This window comes from Eptatretus burgeri, chromosome 1, assembly GCF_056783735.1.
Source record: "Eptatretus burgeri isolate ZD-2024b chromosome 1, Ebu_testis_v1, whole genome shotgun sequence".
In the NCBI taxonomy this organism is placed as follows: domain Eukaryota; kingdom Metazoa; phylum Chordata; class Myxini; order Myxiniformes; family Myxinidae; genus Eptatretus; species Eptatretus burgeri.
This window is the reverse complement of record NC_140961.1, coordinates 11,656,488-11,676,197: the sequence shown is the minus strand read 5'-3', so window position 1 is coordinate 11,676,197 and position 19,710 is coordinate 11,656,488. Positions and strand designations below refer to the sequence as shown.

General features: G+C 43.6%; 1 protein-coding gene across 4 annotated transcripts in view; it reads right to left on the bottom strand.

The window, feature by feature from the left end:
- Positions 1–3,172: 3,172 nt before the first annotated feature.
- LOC147033869 (zinc metalloproteinase-disintegrin-like ohagin) overlaps positions 3,173–19,710 on the bottom strand; it is a 154,431-nt gene continuing 137,893 nt past the window's right edge. For 3 of the 4 annotated variants that reach the window (XM_085872054.1, XM_085872048.1, XM_085872059.1), the window contains exons 20-23: positions 13,714–13,903; positions 11,519–11,599; positions 8,173–8,232; positions 3,173–4,181 (exon numbers count right to left, since the gene is read on the bottom strand). In XM_085872054.1, the coding sequence (XP_085728180.1) occupies positions 4,110–4,181; positions 8,173–8,232; positions 11,519–11,599; positions 13,714–13,903 (403 nt within the window). In that variant the 3' untranslated portion in view covers positions 3,173–4,109. The remainder of the gene's footprint in view (positions 4,182–8,172; positions 8,233–11,518; positions 11,600–13,713; positions 13,904–19,710) is intronic. The other variant, XM_085872050.1, reaches the window with a different exon arrangement.

The following is a 19,710-nucleotide window of genomic DNA, read 5'->3' as shown; positions in this document are numbered from 1 at the left end:
GCGTTAAGTAATATTCACAAGATAGAAATAAAACCCAATTGTGTTCATACACCACACAGCGTTTAACAACAACCAGAAGCAAAAGGTCATAGCTAACGACATGGATTCCAAATAGTCAGAGGTATTGTGTTGTTGTTGTTGTTGTTTTGTTGTTGTTGTTGTTGTTGTTTCCGATTCTCTCACATGCACGCGTTAAGTATGAAACTCACTGCGTTCGCTATTATTGGGCAACAAAATTGGTATGTTGTTCAAGTATACGAAAAGTGATCGACGACCACCAAAAGCGGTAGAGTTGACGACTGTGCGTTACGTACATAAAGCAATAAACAAGAATGACCACACTGTCATGGTCATAACCTGTGACAAAATCTGATAACGGCCCGTTGGGAAAAGAAAATTTAAAATGCTATTAAAAGATTAACTTGACACCTCTCATCCATGTCAGCCTCCACCACAGCTACATCAGAACATGCTGATGTCACACAGTTCTGTTCTCTTTTGTTTTTGCATATGGCAGCTTGCCTGCCAGGTAGCAATCATTTCTCGGAAGTACAGCTGTGCTGCTGATGCTGTGCGCCTCCACCAGGGCACTGGTACTCATTTTACCATTCTCAGAAGGATGACAGGCTGAACCAATAATCAGCAGAGGCCTGCAGGCCTGATGTCTTAGGCCCACCAGAAAACCAAGATGGTGGCCTTATTATTTTCTCTGCGGGCGATGGTGGGTGGAGTGACGTTACAAATGTGGGTGGGGTTCGGGAGCTGTCTGACGGATGGGTGCAAAAAATATTTCAAACATCGACACCCCCCCCCCTCCCCGGCAAGAACAACAGCAGCAACAACCAGCATGCGGAGCTTTTGTACACCTGCGACACATTGCACGTAAAAGCATGCGCACTGCTTATGTGCATATATAATACATTGTAGTTATAGAGCTCAGATAATTCCAATTGCACGGACCCTTAGGCTGACACCCTAGGCCTGAAGCCTGAGGCCTATACGTACTGTCACTTTCACAAGGCCCATGACATCTATTGCCTCCAACCTTTTGTTATTTGATGATCCTTTGAATGGCCGCTTCGGTTATTTTCCACTGAATGGAAAACTAAGAGGGAAGCTCGGGTGATTGTGATTATGGCACTTCCAAAGATGTCTTTGGCTTACTAAAATGGCAGACATATTGTTTTTTTGAGGTTACAATTGGGGGTGGTGTCAGGCCAACTGTCGAACCAATTGGTGTAGAGTGGACATACATATGGCCAAACACTTGCTCCATTACAACTGCTGAGCCTTTTCTGCCAAGCTCTACTTCTTCCTTTCTCATTTGTGGAACTGCCCCACTGAGGTTCAACCTCATTCTTTTCTCTCAGGCTTCAAGGTAGTGGTACCGCACTATGACGTCATGTCATCTCCCATCCCTATCCACCATCGTTTCTAAGGACATTAACTCAACCCAACCCTTTATAGTGCATTCAACTTATTTTGGGGTTTTTCCCCCCTCTCACCTTGTTCCTCCACGAGCCTAGACTTCGTATACAAAGAAATCCATTCCTGAGTGTCTTCTGGAAAATGCATAGGGCACGAGGCCTCTGAATCAAGTGAATGAATCATGGTGAAGTCCGGTGGAGATATCTTGCTTCTAACCTTCCACAACTGCTTAGAAAACGTCACGAAGAAAGGTCAAGTGAAACAGTGCACACCATGAAAACACAACAGGTCAAAACAGTGCTCACTTGTGGCAAATCTGTTGCACTTATTGTTCAGTTATCATGGTGATACAAAGCCATTGTAAAAGGAAGGAATGGAATGGTTCAGGAACCTCCCATTTCACCAAACTGTCCTGGATAGTGAAAAACAAATCTTGGCAAGAACAAAACTGTGTTGGAAATGGCCCAGTACAAATAGAACAGCAATGCAGTGGAAGCATGTGCTGGGAAGAGGGAAAAGGAGGGGAGCAAGCTGAAGCTGTAAATGATATAGTTATACTTAACCCAGTTATAAAGTTTATAGGACATTGCTCAGTGTGAAGCACTCATGAATGTGAAGTTATAACCCAAAGGAAATATTATTTCGAATTATGTCGACAAAATTTCCAGACATCGTGTTAAGGTATTCCAGTAGAGGGCGCTGCATCGTTCTTAGGTCGTTTTTAGGATGGGGATGGAAAGCCGACTTGTGACTTCATATTTCGATGAAATTTCCTGTTTGGATTTGGAATACAAGACTGACATTGGGTGGATGGAGGGAGGACGGGGGAAGGCGAAGAGAGGAGGGGTGGCCACTTGACCCGTAAAGGCTTTGTCATATTTACATCCATCACGCAGAATGACTCGGTGTTTATGTTCCAGCTAACCAAGAGAGCGATGGACACCAGATTCGACAACTATATGGTGAACGTCCTATTAACATAACCACGATGAACATATGACATCAATGTCACTTTGTGATGCTCATCACCAATGGAAAGAATGAAAATAAAATTCAACCAACCTGTACTGGTATTAACACTGCCCACAAGCTGCTGACACCTCACAAGTGTCTGTAATTTGTCTTGGACAAAAGGAAGCTTCATAATCTGAAACAAACTCGAAGTACAACATGTTTATTCATTTCTAACTGGATAGAAACAATGCTATACTGGTTTTAATGGAGTTTCTGGATGGATTTCTTGTTCTCATTTTGCTTAAGAGAAATTCCTTCATCACAGAATCACTGAGCGAGAGCTGAAGGTAAAATGATGGACAAGAACATTGTGTGCCAACGTAACCGAGCAGGCCATCTTTTTACGCCTTTTACAGTGTGTATGCATTTCACAGTGTCTGTAATGAAGAGCTGTGAGGGACCCGAGCTCTTGCAGAATTGGGCGAATGAAGTGAAACAGAGGATCACTGTTGAAGAGCATATCTCCACAATGCCTTTATTTAGGGAGCGGCTGAAGCTGAAGCGGGATACGCTTACAACGGAGCTTGCAATGATGCAAATGAAACCGGATCATCATAGGACGCTGAGAAAATTCTTCGAGGAACCCTCGGAGCATCGGAACGCGTTCCCCTAATAAACCGACATGTGCCGAGCACTCCCCTCATTGCCTGTCGTAATATTAGCAGGATGTGGGCGACCTGCGGCTGAGAAACAAACAAGCATGGCAAACGAGGCACAGTGCGCAGCGAACGACTTTGGAGAGATTCAATTTATTCAACTCAAGCTCAGAACAGTTAAAAAATATACATCCGCATGAATCAGAATGAGCACCTAGCCCAAAATATGGGCAGGAATTATTGAGCATAAATTATTAAACACAATGAGAATGTAAGATGAAACACACAATTTTTTTTTTTTTTTTTAAAAGCTACAATAAATACATCCACATCGTTTTCATCATCATGCTGGAAACTCTGCAAGTGAAATAAAAAAAATTTTTAAATCCCATATGGCAATTCAGGGTACCAGGTTGAAAGAAGTAAATAAAAGTCCAGCTCCCAATTAAACTTCCTGACAATAATCATCATTTCCCAGTGGCTAGACAAGAAATCTCAGCCGGTCCGGCTCCTTTTAATGGCGACCAAATGCTAAAACCAACAGCGAACCATTTACAATTACATCGCTATACGCAGTACAACAGCTGTTGGGTTTACAAACGCAAAGTCATCGATTTTAATCAAATAAAAAAGAAATAACCATTTGTCCTCTTTTTACAATCGACGTTAAAATCTCCGAGAAAAACCAAAATACATTAGCAGTAGCAATTCCCCGGATAAAGTGCTAGTTGGTGGAATGATCGGCACGGCTCTGTTTCATCCTCCGGAGAGAAGATCTGAGGATGCTGGAGGGGTTTACAAACAAAAAGGAGAATTTGGAACCTTACACCTGATGCAAGCATAATTTATGTTTCGTTCTTCATTCCTCACTGTCTTCCCAAACCCTCAACGCGATGGGCAATTGGGAAAAAAAATAGGAGACAATTAATTTTAAAAAGGTCTCATTCAATCGTTTATCAACTGATTTCCAAAAGATTAATCGAAGACAGGAGGTGATCAAATGTGGATAAAGTGGATGAAGCTCGTGTACCAAGTCAAATGAACACCACCTCTGAGATCAGTGAAGACAAATCATTTGGTCTTCGGCGGCAGCAGTGGCTTCAGTGGCTTCAGTGGAACTCTGGGTGCATTTTGAATTCCGCTCTGGAAGAACATCGGATGGAAACGCACATATAAACATTACGGATCGGAGGGAATGTGTTCGAGATACGTGGTGTGTTCATGAAGTTTACCAACAAGGTCCGATATGTAAACAGATGCCAGATACAGTATAATGAGGCCTTTAAATACGTAAAAAGACATCAATAAATTAATTATTAATTATATTTACTTACATGTTGAAAAATAACAAAAAGGTCAGTGCGTCTTGGACGAGTGCGAGCATCGCATTCATATATCTTGTGGAACGTGCCTCGAACAGCATGCTTACATGATCCAGCAATGTCAAAAAGAGTAAGTGCACAAGAATCTACGGTCGTATAAACAACAACTGTTGTGCAAGAAACTACGGTCGTACAAACAACAATGGTCGTAAAAACAACAACAGTTGTATGACCAACAACGACAATGGTCACACAAATGACGACGGTGCTACAAAAAAACTGTGGTGAGTACAAATAACTACAGTCGTACAAACAACAGTACTCAGGTAATACAAACAACAATGGTCATATAAACAACAATGCTTGTACAAACAACTATGGTGGGTACAAATAAATACGGTCATACAAACAACAACGGTTGAAAAACAACAACAGTCATAAAAACAACCTTGGTCATGCAATCAACAACGTTAATACAAACAACAATAATACAAATGACAGTCGTGCAAACAACAACAACAATCATTTAAACTACACCATTGATTACACAAACACCAACGGTCATACAAACAACAACAATGGTCATACAGACACCAACGCTCATAAAAAGAACAATGCCTTTACAAATGATGACAGCGGTCACACAAACAAATGTTAATGGTCATCCAAACAACAACGGTCATACAAACAATGACGTCAGCAGTCATATAAACAACAACAATGGTCATACAAACAACGGTCGTGCAAACAAAAACGACTGAACAACAACAATGGCCATACAAACAACAACAGTCGTACAAACAACAATGGTCATGGTCGTGCAAAGAACAATGGGTGCAGAAACAATGACAGCAGTCATACATAGAACAATCAAACAAGCAACAATGGTCGTACAAACAGAAAGAGCACATCACATTTTGAAGTATGCATTAACGTCACATTGCTTTCTCTTTACTGGAGCATCTATAAAAGCACTTACAGACAAAAGCAAGTACAAACAGATTCAACAGCCTGATGAACATATTCTCCAGAGGACAGCAAACTGAATGACATAATGACCTGGCTGCAAAACTGAAGGATTCCAGGTTATCATCAAATATCACTGCCTTGTTCTCCAGTCAAGACACAAAGGGATATAACCTGAAGAAGTGAAGTTATTTATCCCGTCATCTTTGCCGATTGTCTAATAAACATCGACCTTTTGCGGTTGTGGATTTCCATCCATTGAAGATATTTTTGTGCCCTGGATGTGCCTTGGCCTTGCCCTGCTGATGGGATGGAAAAATCTATTTATGCTATTTCTGAACAAGATTGCGGCCTCGTACGTCTAACTTCTCCTCTGCACCTCTTCCTCATCCCCTCAGTGCCTTCTCTCTGTCCCACAAATTGTCCTTGTAAAGCACCAAAGATCGGATTGTATTTGGGAAAGTCTGTAATCTCTGGAATTACGAGATTGGCAGAATGAACAATGAAAAAGCACAACCAACTCGAGAGTTCAAGAAAAAAAGGATAAACTTTCAGAAGGTGCAACATGTCAGCCACGGAGTAGTCTTTACCAGTGACCAAGAGAGACGAGAGTTCAGATGTTTAAAGTACTCCCGGAGTGGGTGGAGACACACAGACCGGCAATAGGCCACGAGGCCCGGGCAACCATCCTCGCCATCGCCAATCATTCATGGCTAACAATCAATGGCGATGATGAGAATGGTCGACCGGATCTCGTGGCCTGTTGCAGGTTTGCCTCCACCCACTCTGGGAGGACAATGAAGATCTGGGTGCACACGGTCCTTGTTCGTCCCTGATGAAAGCCACTGTGTGGCCGAAACGTTACAATTTCTCACCATTTCTCCTTTCAACAAACCTCCAGCTGGTTGTGCATTTGCATTCCCCACTCTGTGCTTTCATCAATGCTGGTCATTATGTTTGTTTGTTTTTCTTTCTTCATGACATTTTATTTTCTGGATCATCTTCCTCTTCAAACATATTCGAATGTATCAAATTACATCTTGAGAGTTTACACAACATATAGAGGTCCTGCACATACTCAGAATTGGCTAGGCCAGCAGAGGGAGGTCTCCAAGGGTTAATGATGGGTAGAGTGCGTTCTTCTTGTGGTGCATTCGAGGCCACAACATCATGGAAGGGCCAAAGAACAATTTGAACACAAATATATGGCTCACTGATAAACATCTGAGATGACCAAAAGTCAAGAGGCATGAGACTACAGGTAAAGTTGGTGGATGCATGTTGCCAAACTCGTCCTTTCCGAGGATGGTGTCGCGTTCGGTGGATAACATGGAATTTGGATTTTCCTTTAGATTTGTATTGAGTGCATTTACACCATCTTTTATCCATTCAAGAAGGAAACCTTTAAACAGCAAACAAAACAGGTGTGTGACTCACAGGTGGATTTCCAAGCTAAGGCTTTAAACATCGACTTCCACATGGAATCATTTGGGAGTAGTCGAGGAAGTAGAAGGTAATGAACGGTACTTTCTCAAGTTGATTTGTGCATTTTATGGTTTTACGCAATAGTTTACTTTCCAGTAAATGATTAACACACTGTAATGTGCACAGTTAAATGAACGCCTGAACAAGTGAAGGTCCTGAAATGACGTCGATGGCTTGTTCGTTCTCGTGTTACCTGATGAGCAAGCATTGGAAATCGAGCTGGGAACATTTTGGTTGTGGTCGCTATGAAATTTGTGCCAAAGTCTTGTGCAATCGAATCCATTTAACTTTACTTATTCAGCTACTAAGTGTGTACTTTTCCTGACAAGTGGGTAGGCCTCAAAAGTGACCATCTATATATTATGTATACAAGAGGTGACAGTGTATAGTGGGGTAGAGACCAGAGATTCAAACCCAGAATAGATAGCTCAAACGAGAATGTGCATGGCTTAAATCTATCCTCCCAGCTCAAATAAACTCCATAAAACACACACACACACACACACACACACACACACACACACACACACACACACACACACACACACACACACACACACACACACACACAGTCCGGGGCTCAGTGACGATCCTGTAAAGAGCCCTCGGAACAATACTCTTGAGAACATTTAAACTTCACAGCTCGGTCCATGAATCATGATCCCTTATCAAAACGAAGGTGGATACTTCGAGACATGGGAGGACTCCGTTCCACCGTCTGAAGCACGCATGTGGAGATAACCAATGATACACATGCACACACCTCGACGCCACCCTGTCAGCCCCGAATAAGCACATTATAACACATTAACAAAATCTCTCCCAATATAACACAGGCTTGTCAAAACAAAGGCACCAAGCGACATGGTTGAGTCAGTATTGACATTGTAATTGTATAAAAAAAAATTAATAAACGTCTGCGTGGAAATGTGACATCCATCTGAGCAAATTTTTACTCAAGTGAAGAAGGCTGCGAGTAATAAATTGGAGTCTGTCTGACCGCGTTACATTCGGTGGTTGCTTATCCAATCTCAACCAAACTCGCCAAGTAGACAAGGGGGTCACGTGCGGGGGGTTGTAGGGACTTAATTTGGCCCCTACTCCCCAAGGGGGTTTTCTGCCATGGACAAACTCCGTGTTAAGGTGTACAAGATAGCAGCTTATCGTGGCGTCTTTCTCAAGGCTGATTCCAAAAAACAAACGTAACAACAACACCGATGATAATAGCATAATAACATTAACATTATCACAAAATAATAACAATAAATGTGAACAATAAAAATGAGAATAACAACATGACCCACCCACCCGGCCGCTCCTGTGTTTAGCAGATGTTTGTCGCACATTTAAATCACACTTACTGGTTTGCCGGAGAAGGCGAGCGTTGGTAACGGTTTGTTGGGTGGTGGTGGTCTGGTCTCCTAGAAACACACCGCAACATTGTCACATCGAGGTGAAAAATGACAGGTGTAGTTCTCTTCAAAAGAGAACCTACTGTAGATTAAATGTGCTTCTATAACATGTTGGGTGTAATTAAACAAAGGTTCATATAATGAATGTGTTTCGATATTATTTAAGTATAATTAATAACATCAGTAATTAATACGTATTTAAGCCACTTTTAACAGGTGGTTTTTGGTGGAGAGCAACAATGAGCAAGTTACGACACAAGGGCACTTATGGGTTAAAACAAGGGTTACAAAATAAATCATTGTATGTTGATAGTTCATAGTATACAATCGAAATTATTGTATAGACAAAAATTAATTGATTGTAATTTCATTTTTTGGGAATATTTAGTGTAATTAGGGTGAAGTGGATGGCGTGCCATCGCAAATCCCCACGCTTGACCTTTCATTTCTGCACAAATGTTTAGGAGATAGCGTGATGGACGGACGGACAGACAGACAGACAGACAGACAGACAGAGCCAATCATAATACCCCCCCTGCAAATTCCGTTTTTTTTTTAAAAAGCGTGGGGATAATTATTAAAACTTTGAGGTTGTTTCAAAAACTAAAATATGGACAAATCACAGCAACAGCCCGGTCATCGAACAGGCCCGCAATACTGAATTGTAATACCTTCTTTAAACTGCCCAGTCGAGCGTCGATTCATTTTCGAGCTCTTTGTCCCCGAGAAATTTTTTTATTAAAAAAAAAAACACAAGAAGAGGAGAATCCTCCCCAATGAATAACTAAGCGCTCACGTACAAGAAATCACACTGTCGGAACGCATCTTCATGTAAACAACGGAATCATGGCCCCTTTGAGTGCATTTTCAATTAGCACTCTCTTCTCCAGGACCGCAGCCTGAGTGCTAAGTGAGGTATTACTGGACAATTCAAGTACCCAACACACATTTGGGTCCACTGAAGATTCTACCCGGGAGAAATGTATGCTCGTCTTAATCGTTGGTGGCTTCATAAGGATTGCATTTGCTGTGGCGGTGGACAAGCGCTGAGGACGCCGATTTCATATCCCAGAGTTCACAGGTTCAAGTCTAGTTTTAAGCATTTGCATTAAACGTTACTCAAACCTAAGCTAGTCTCAGGAGAATGGTCATGCCACGAATGGATTGTCAGTAAAAACCCAGCTGGCTCACCAATGCCCTTTGGGGGAGGGGGTAATCTGCCGACACTGCTAAATCTGATCGACATGTGGTGCCAGTCCACACTTTCTGGTTGACTCTCAATGCCCTCACAGTTTCGAGGAATTGGCAATAAAATGCCATCCTTGAAAAGACAGTGCTGGCCAAACGAATGTGAAAAAGTTTCATAATGCAGAGATAACTGCAAAATGGCAAATCGATAGTCATGCTGGACATACATACATGGGGAACATGCACCACAGCACGTTGCTACGTCCACTTTCCACCGGTACTCCAGGGGCCCCCATCTGGCTATCCCCCAGGCAGATGCCTGGCGCATCCATATCTCTTTAGGGATAGGACATTCCAGGCACCCACCCGAAGGGACAGCCTCAGGTTAACACGACGAAACCGCCGCCTGGTGGACAACACCTCAAGTGAGTGTTTGAAGTGAGTGCTTTTGTGGTGGCCGGAGTGCAAGTCCTGCCACCAACCTCCAAGGAAAGGTAACATACTCCAGGAGGACGTCCGCAGACGCAGGTGGGCACCAGATATGGGTGACCATTGGCTCACAAGGAGTTCCTCTGCCCTTTGACAGGTTTTCCTTTTAGTCCTGCTGGGTGTCCACATCCATACACCCTCCTCACCAGGAGGACCTGTTGTGGGCAGCCGGTTTAGTCACCGACAGTCGACATTGAACAGGATAGTACAGGTTTTACATGATACCTGTATCAAGTCACAGAACTGATCTCGCCTGACCTCACAATCTGGGTTGGGTGCTCCAATATCAGGTGGGCTGCTCTCTACCGTTTGGTGCAGCACAGTGCAGAGCTCCCATCCGCAAGCGATCCCCCGACCCAAGCCTCAAAGTAGCCAGATTACAGACGTGTACCACTACACCCAGCACGTGTCATATTGTCGATAGTCAGGTGTCATATTGTCGATAGTCAGGTGTCATATTGTCGATAGTCAGGTGTCATATTGTTAACTTATGGTTTCATTTCTGCAAACATTTGGGCTCTTTTGAGTCTATCATGCAACCAGACTTTAATTCAATCACCCATGCATATTTGAAAGGCTAGAGAAGGCAGTCATGTTTCAATTTGCATCCTCAAATCATTCTCTACGTGGTACATCCTTCGGGAACTTGGAAGGATTAATTTTACCCCTTTTTCCCAACAGTACCTCATATTACATCCACAGGATGCACAATATGCAAACAAATGCTTTGCCAGCAGTTAAAATGGTGAAAGACAGACATCTGACTTTAAAAACAAACAAACAAACAAAAAACATGAATATGAGGAAAGCATCTGCTCTGCTCGTGAGTAAATTATAAGTGAACTTTCTCAAAATAAAGGATCATTTTAACATTCATTTGTCACGCAATCATAACATGTCACTTACGAGTACTACATGACGCATCTAACAATGAGCATTGTGACTTAAGGTTTCAAGCAAACAATCTAACGAGTTAACCCGCACATCTGAAACGAAAAGTGGGGTTAAACAATTACTTTGTAGTCTGTCTGGCAGTCAAACAAAATTGAAAATCATTCCAAATGGGAAACTCAGCGTTTTTAGGGACATCATGAAGGACAAACAATAGGCACGAATAACGAATTTAACGAGTTAAATAAGGTGGTGTAAAAGGCACTGCATCAACGGCGATAAACGTCCGAAAAAATTAATTATACAGTTTTAAAATCTTTATTTTATTTAAAGTGAATTATATACTTGAACACTGTAGAACACAAATCAAATATTCCGCTCGTAGACTCCGTGCATGTCCTTGTTTCTCAAGACAGCGCAGGGGAAGGTGTTCTGTGGAACTCTCTCTGTACGATAGGTTTCTATCAAATTTGCTCAATGCACTCAGACCTCTTTGGATCACACTCAATCAAAGACCACAAGGAGAACTGTGCTTCATTGGCAGGAGTTGTCGTCAGACTTGAGGATAAGTTTGTGAATCATGAATGAAACATCCCCGAAGGCAAAGTCTCCTCCATCTTGTTTGGTTCGAAATCGGTAGAATAGTGTTTAGCATGAATTGTCGGTTGCCTCCTGTACCTGTTTGTGAACACGAGGTAAGGTGTATATACTAAAATTCCAATCTCACCTGTCTCGCTAGTGGAGAAATGATGTCATTTGGTGCCTTTTTCACTTTTGGGGGCGGAGGGGGTGTTCGAGGCCTTTCAATCTGAAAAACATTGAGATGCGAGACAGTGACTTTATCATAAGAATGTAGAACAATGTAAATTGGTTTCGACTTTAGAATATACTAACTCTGATTATAAAAAAAATAGAAAAAAAACATATATTTTTTAATTGGTTTCAACCAATAAGATGCTATCATTTCATGAATAGAAATGCCCAAATATCTGTTGACGTTTACTTCCACTTCTGTCGAACGGCTTTGCCGCTAGAATGTGCTTAGTAGAGCACACAGTAGATCATCTGAACTCTCTCGTAAAGGGAATGAAGTAAGAGCTTCGGATCTTCTCCTTTGACATACCTCGGGTAGTTGACACGGTTTGGCACCTTGCACCGATTGTCAAGGTCTCTGCTTGCAACATACAAGGCCATCTTCGTATCTTTTCCTTTTGCTTCTTCCACTCATGCAGTCATTGCATTTTACAAATGGAATCCTTCCCTCCACCTCTTTCCCTCTCTCTCCTCTCCCATGGGAGACTGGAGTGCCTCATGGTGGTGTTTTAGGCTCCGTCTTATTCCTAATCTACGTATCTGCAGTGAACGACCTCTCGAAAACTGTTGGAAACTCTCTCTCTCTCTTCATTTTTGCAGATTATTCCACATTTTGTCATATTATACTCCATCCCAGTGACAGGTAGGAAGCAGCTACAGCAGTCTCTGCAAATATGGAATTCATTAGATGCTGCTCTGACAAATGGAACATTTCCTTCAATGCTGGAAAGTCTCACTCTCACCCTGTCATTCCTGAAGGATCGTTAAATGAACCCACTTATCGACTTATATGGTCAGCGACTGGAAGAGCTTCAGTCTCTTGAACTTCTTTGCCTTTTTTTTAACGAATAAGCACTGACAACAAATATCAGTGTCCACTTGCACCATGAAAATGGTACAAAAGTGGTTGGGGACGAATTGGACGACAGTGTCATCCACCGGACAAGAAGCATGCTGTTCCACGGTTTCAGTGACACTGTATGGCCACCCTCTTCCCCACGGGTGTAGTGTTTGGTTGCTGTCGACTAAATACTAGCTCATCCGCCTCGCATCAAGGGTTCCACTACCCCTCTCGGCCACCTGAGTTGCCAAACCGGTCCAATCCGGGTGGGTCTTTTTTAGGAGACGCATCTCTGTAATGGATGACTATTGGCTCCCGGAGGGAGCTCGTCCACCCTTTGTCAGGTGATGTTTTTAGCTCTGGCAGTGTGTCACAGTCACTCTCTCCGCTAGCAAAGTCAATGAGGGATGTTAGTTTAGTTGCCAACAACCCAACCAAGTGGCAGGTAGCACTGGGTTAAATGTTACCAGTGGCAGTTCCAAATGACTGACCTGACGGTTCATGGAGGTACAAGGCTTTACCATCAGCCACGGCCTTGCCTGGACTGACCATGAAGCAAAGTTAGCCTCCAAAGACTGCTATTGACGAATGTCATGTAGGGGATAAAAAAAAAGCTTCTTCTTCCTCGTTCATATGCAGCACAAGGCTGCAGGGTAGCATCATTGACTGAGGGTGCATCTGTGCCACTGATGCAATGCCCTCTCTGCTGCTTCGAGCAGGAATTTGGAATTTGTTCATGGTGCTGGCAATAACTCGCCTGCTCTTCCCGAAGGACATCACGTGATCTTCAACGTCCACCAATGAATGCTGGCAGGTGGGACACCTGTTTAACATACATCCGAGGGATGGCACACACATTGATGAATGACCATGCCTGTGAAACACCGGGCAGACAGTTTATATCTGGGTCGGGATTCAAACCCAGGATAGACAGCTTAGTGCTGAGTGTGCGTACCTCCAGGCAGTCTAGGGCCTAGGCCATCCTGTCAGCCTGGATAAAGAGCAAGCATCATGAGAGAAAAAAAAAACACAACATGGAATAGGATAAGCTTGGGAGGAGTGGTGAGGGAGAACATAAGAGTAAGAGGAGGGCAACCAAGGATGATGGATATGGCATGGGTAGGGGAATGTGTGGAGGATTAAAATCTCACCATTCTGCGTATGCAATATGTAGACAGAACATTAATGCTTAGTGAATTTTCGGATTACAACTTGAACATTTTTATCGATGGGTAAGTCGTGAACCGTTTCACATCACCCATACTTACTTTGAGGGCAGCGTTGCTCTTCAGCAAAACTCGAGGTGGTTCGGGATGTTTTGGAGGGAGCTGAGGTTTCACCCGAGGCTTTGGTACTGAATGTACCAATGAAGTAGTTGAAGAATCACAGCTGCTTTCAATGTTGAGGACAGAGCTGGCCACGACTGGTGGTGCATGAGTACGAGGACTCCGAATGCGGCTGAAGGAGAAATCGGAGAAAACACAGAAAATTGGAAACAAACGTGACATTCATCACAAAGACTTCAGTGATAGAGTTTGATCAGAAGAAAACAGAGGTGAGAGAAAATGAATCCTTGAATTATGAAAGACAACAACCCCAAAAAAGGAAGTATGGAAGGCAATGTTTCACCTGCGACTCATGGACACGTCCGAAGAGAAGTTGCATTGTGAATAAAACTGTTTGGCAGATATTTTATGATTGTTTAGTGTTTTCACATTATTGTGTAAAGATTGGAGTTTTGTGCAAAAAAAAAAACTTTTCCTTTCCATCTGCAAGCCCCTTTACCTCCCCCTCATTTACTCGGATCCTCCCCAACTAATCGAATCTCTCTTTCATCATGTATTCCCATTTCTTGGACTATTTTTCCCCATGAGCATTTCCTAAACTCTTGACCCACATTGCATACGTAATACATGAATGGCCTCTTACAAAGCATCTTCCACTTAGGGCCACAACAAGATCATTTTAAACATCATTTTGTCTTGACCACGTCGCTCATTGCGAAATGGAGGAAGGTGCATCTTCGATGAAACAACTTAAACAGTAAAACATTGTTGTTTCTTTGTAATAAAATTACAATTGCAGAACCTGCTACCTTTGAAGTGTGAGTTATGGAGCACACCTGCCAATTCAGGGTGACATACACAATTGGGTTTGTAATGAAATAATAATAAAATATCGAGATGCCTCGATCCCATTGACATCCTTCAAAACTGCTCATATCCTTCGGCCCTGGGAGTGTGCGGTCCCACTCCAGCACTGATGATGCCGCCAAATGAGCAGTGAATCCAGTGGTTCAGACTTTTGTGGTGACCACTAGTGTGTTGTCAGTGATGATGAAACCTCTCTGGCTATGTACTAATGCATGAGGAAATGGCTGCTTGAAGGAGCACACTGTGCAGACAATTATGGAGTCTCGGTGGCTCTCCAAATAATTGTCTGATGGTACAGCTGCTTGAGGTTGCACCATCGTCCAAACTCTCCGGTCATGTTTGCTAATTGCAGATGAGAGATGTAATTGGACATTTTATCTCTTCCCACGTTTAGAATGTCACCACAGACATATGAAATACACAAATAATTTCCAAGATTGGCTGTGAAATAAAAACATCTGACGTCATGTGTGCATCTTCCACAAATTGCAGACAAGACATCGCTGCTTTCACAGAAATCATTGGGTGGGACATTCACTGTTGTTGTTGTTGTTGTTATTGTTGTTGCGTTGCCCCGGTCAGTTTGGCTCGAACAGGCCCGCAGCAGTGAGATAGCCGATCAATCTCCCAGGAGTGACCCATAGATCCCTCACATCTATAATGTTGTCTAAGTGAACATCTCTTGTCTAAGTGGAGCCAGGACCACGCAGTCTTCCATCATGTGTGTTTGTTGTGTGGGGGAGCAGCCGAGCAGAGGTTGCAGGTGTCATCAGTAGGGTCATTGAGTCTGTGTTTGTAGTGCAAGAGCTGTGGGTGGTGTCCACAGCGGAGGCGTGCAAGGTGTAAACGATCGGACCTGGAGAGTAGTTGGTTTGTATCATGGATGGGTGTGGGTTTACTGCCCAGGATACTGTTTGGGCCAAGCTTGTTGATTGCGTTTATGGTAATGTGGTTGTGGATGTGTTTTTTGGAGTTTCCGTTGTTCATTGGGGGGATGTTTTGGAGGATGTCACTGTGTCTCTTTGTGGTGTTGCTTTAATGTGTCTCGGGGCCTATGGGTGGTTGCACATGCAGTGGCAAGGGTGATGAGGGTTGGCACTTGCCATTGCAAGGAACTGTGCACCTCTCATGCCCAATTGATCTTTGATTTTAAGCATTTTTACCTCTGTGTGTCGGCGCTCGATGGGTGTTGTTAATGTGCATCCTGTGATAAGGCGAAGGGCTTTGTTTTGTGTGGTCTGTAAGGTGCTGACATGTGTGTTTGATCGGCTGGAGGCCCAAGATGAGACTGATCTAATGTACTGTTTGTATGTTGGTGGTGTTTTTCGTTGTGGTGTCCGAAGTCTGTGCCTGTGAGTGCCCCAAATGTGTTCAGCCTGAGTGTGCATGTTTTTTAATGTTTGTGATGTGATCTGAGAATGACATGGATGTGTTAAAAATGATGGCTTGTAGTGTTCTTGGTTGGTGTGTGTGTGTGTGTGTGTGTGTGGAATAGGGATGTTGTTCAGTGTGATGTGTGGTGCAGCACTATGTTCCTTGGTGTAATTTGTTGAAAGAGTGTTGATTTTGAGGGGCCAACTTTCAGTCTGTTGATGGTGAGCCAGGTTTGTAGGGTGCTGAGGAAGGGTTTAAGTTGTGCTGTGGTGGTGTTGATGTTGCTATGAGTAGAGGTAATGGTTATATCGTCCACATATGAGACTATTTGTATGTTCTCGGGTGGTTGTGGAATGTCGTGCATGAAAAGATTAAAGAGTTTGGGGGGAGAAGACTGTGCCTCGAGGGACTCAGTTAGGAAAGGATTGCATATGTGATGATTTGTTGTAAAAATTACGAATGACTGTCTGCATGATAGGTGGTTGGCCAGCCAGTGTTTGGTGTTGTTGTGCATGTTTGTGTCGAGTATTTTCTTTGTATGTAAGAGTTTTGGGAGTGTGTCAAATGCTTTGCTGACATATATTGTGGTGGGAATAGTGCGTTTTGGTGGCTTGTTGCAACATTCAATGTTGTTACATTTGCTGTTTGTTGATGGAATCTCTCATACATGGATTAAAAGTGAAAATATGATATTGATTAGATCTGGTAAGTCTCACTTTGGAAATCTGGACTTTTGTTTCACCTTAATCAAGCTTTTCTTAAATAGTGTTAAATATCTTCTGTTTTTTTCCTACACAAGGTTGAGGCTCATGGAAGAGAGGATGAAAGAAGTTAAAAAGGTAACTAAATGACAGTGGAGGCAGCAGTAGGGCAACGGTTGGACAAAAGAAACAAGGGAATGAACAATCAGGAAAGAGAGAAAGGGAGGAGGCACAGTGAGTCGTCATCAGGTGGGAGGGTTGGGTTAAGTCGAGGTAATGAGGGTAGTAGGGATAATGGGTATGGATGAGAAATGCCAGTGAGATGGTGATGCACCACCTGCTTGAAGCTCTGATGGGAAGAGTGGGATTTAACAACTTCAGGAAGACGGTTCCACAAACGTGATCATCTGGGGAGGAAGGCCTGACAGAACAGTGGGGGCGATGTTGGAGAATAGATGGTGGAAAACAGAGACCTCCGACCTTCCTGTGATCTGAGAGCAACAGACCTTGTGCTTTGGCCTCATCACGGGAGAGTCCATTCATGTTGAGAGATTTACAATCCACAGAATCCAGGATGCTGGTGTAATGCTGGCTTGTCAGCCCATAGACTACACTACTAATCCATTGAACTACGACTCCATTGACGTCCTCGAGAGTCCAATGATCTCTTGTTGGAATAAATACCAAAATGGCACCGTGCGATATTTATTCCAAAAACAGTCGATCTTTGAGCCAGCACCATGGCCAGTCGTCATGGTAACACAGTTGTTCATTTGACGACACATTGTTTAGGTGTGTCCAGCACTGGTTGAGTGCATCGTTTTACTCTGACTGTTATTATTCACTCCCACAGCCACACAATTTTCCTATGCTTGGCACAGTCCTTGCTCTTCCATGAGCCTCAACAATGTCTGCAAAAAAGTTGTTATTTACTCATGGGAACATATTGTTACGGTTCTCGGAACCGTGTGCACGCAACATACAGTTGTCCCGAGTCAGTTATTCCATTAATATACGTGTCGTTAGATCCCTTCCTTGTGTAGTGGGAAGACACGGGGGTGCGTTGCGATGGGCTTTAGTTCGGTTATTAAATCATTTTTATACGCCGATATATATATATATATATATATATATATATATATATATATATATATATATATATATATATATATATATATATATATATATATATATATATATATATCGGGGCGTATTATGTGATACCGGTCATCCGTCCGTCCGTCCGTCCGTGCGTTCCTGTCCGCACTCTAACTCCCAAAGTTTTCAACTTTCACGTTTCATATTTGGTACATAGGTACAAACTGTGGAGACGGTGTGTCACAACATAGGTTCGTCATCTAAAGTGGTTGCCATGGCAACCAGGATGCTGTTTTCCATGTAGTAGCACAATTCTGTATATACCTTCTTGTTCGGGCGTATATTATGCTCACTTGCGCTCTTGTTCCCTTTTATTTTATCCCCACTCCATTTCATTTCTGAGGGCAAATCCACGATAACCCACGGTACCCTCTGCCTGCTTGCTCCTCGTCTCGCTTGCCACAGCGTGACAACCCACGGTACCCTCCCCAACGATCGCTTCTGAGACAAAATCGCAACGTGCACCATGGAGTTTCCCGGTGCTTTGAGTATTCCACAGTCTACTCCAAACCAGACGTGGGTGGTGAATCATTAACGTTTTGCATCCAAGTGGGTGGGTCAAACCAGCATCTGGCCGAAACCCCGCCCAGAAAGATGGACCACATGAAGGCCCGGTCCAATCGGAATGCTCGGATCGGACGATGACGTCTGTTTCGCCATGACTCCTCCCCGAGCTCCGTGATCTATAAAGTTCGGAGCAATCCTTAGAGTTGGGTCAAGTTGGTTTTGCGGGTCGTTGGAGAGGTCGAGTTGGAATTGCGAGTTGTTTGGTCGTTGAAGAGAATTGCAAGTTGGAGAGGTTGAAGAGAATTGCTGTGAAAGTGTTCCTGCTGCCTGGCTCTGCCTACGTCTCGCCTCGACGGTCCGCCTACTGTACTGGTCCCCGCCGACACGACCTCGACCAAACCTCTTGTCTGGTCCTGCCTACTGCTCATCTCTCGCCTCTTTGGACTCCGCCAGACACGATTACCATGCGTGCGGCTGTGGACCGAACTGCACAGCTTTTGTCGGGTGCTGCACCACGGAGCATCCCTTCCCCCAAAACGCTCAGGTACCAAAAACTGTGACCTCAACTTCCGCCCTCCCTGGCTGCAAAAGTCTTTTGCCTTTCATTGGGTTTATTGTGTCTGAGTGTGTTAGCGCCTGTCCGTTCGATAAGCCTGCATAAGATCTTCATCCATCTATAATTCCTGCAGTGTGTGTGTGTGTGTGTGTGTGTGTGTGTGTGTGTGTGTGTGTGTGTGTGTGTGTGTGTGTGTCTGTGACCGCTGTTTCTCGACAACCACTGATCCGATCTAATTGAAACTTGCCAGGTATATTGTTGGGGACCTGAGTATGTGCCTTTTCAAGGTTTGATATTAATCGGACAAGTGGTTCCCAAGTTATGGCCATTTATTTACCAAACCAATGACAGGACATGTTGCTGCGTAGGCATGGCCGATGGGGAAAGGGTGCCATTTAGTTACCAATGACAGGACACATTGCTGCGTAGGCGTGGCCGATGGGGAAAGGGTGCCATTTAGTTACCAATGACAGGACACGTTGCTGCGTAGGCGTGGCCGATGGGGAAAGGGTGCCATTTAGTTACCAATGACAGGACACGTTGCTGCGTAGGCGTGGCAGTTGGGGAAGAGATCCTCAGCCACGTTCCCCATTACGGGTTACAACGTACGGACTTCCGGATGACTTACTGTATTGTAATAATTTCTCGATTTCTTATGCGCATTTATAGATAAACACAATGCCCCAATCCAGTCGTCATTTACGAGAGCGGAGGAACGGCCTGTGTGGTTGTTTGAAAGTTTTTTTTTTGCACTTATGGCCACGCATGTACGGCCACGCATGTACGGGAACGCGAGAGTGAAGGAATGGCCTGTGT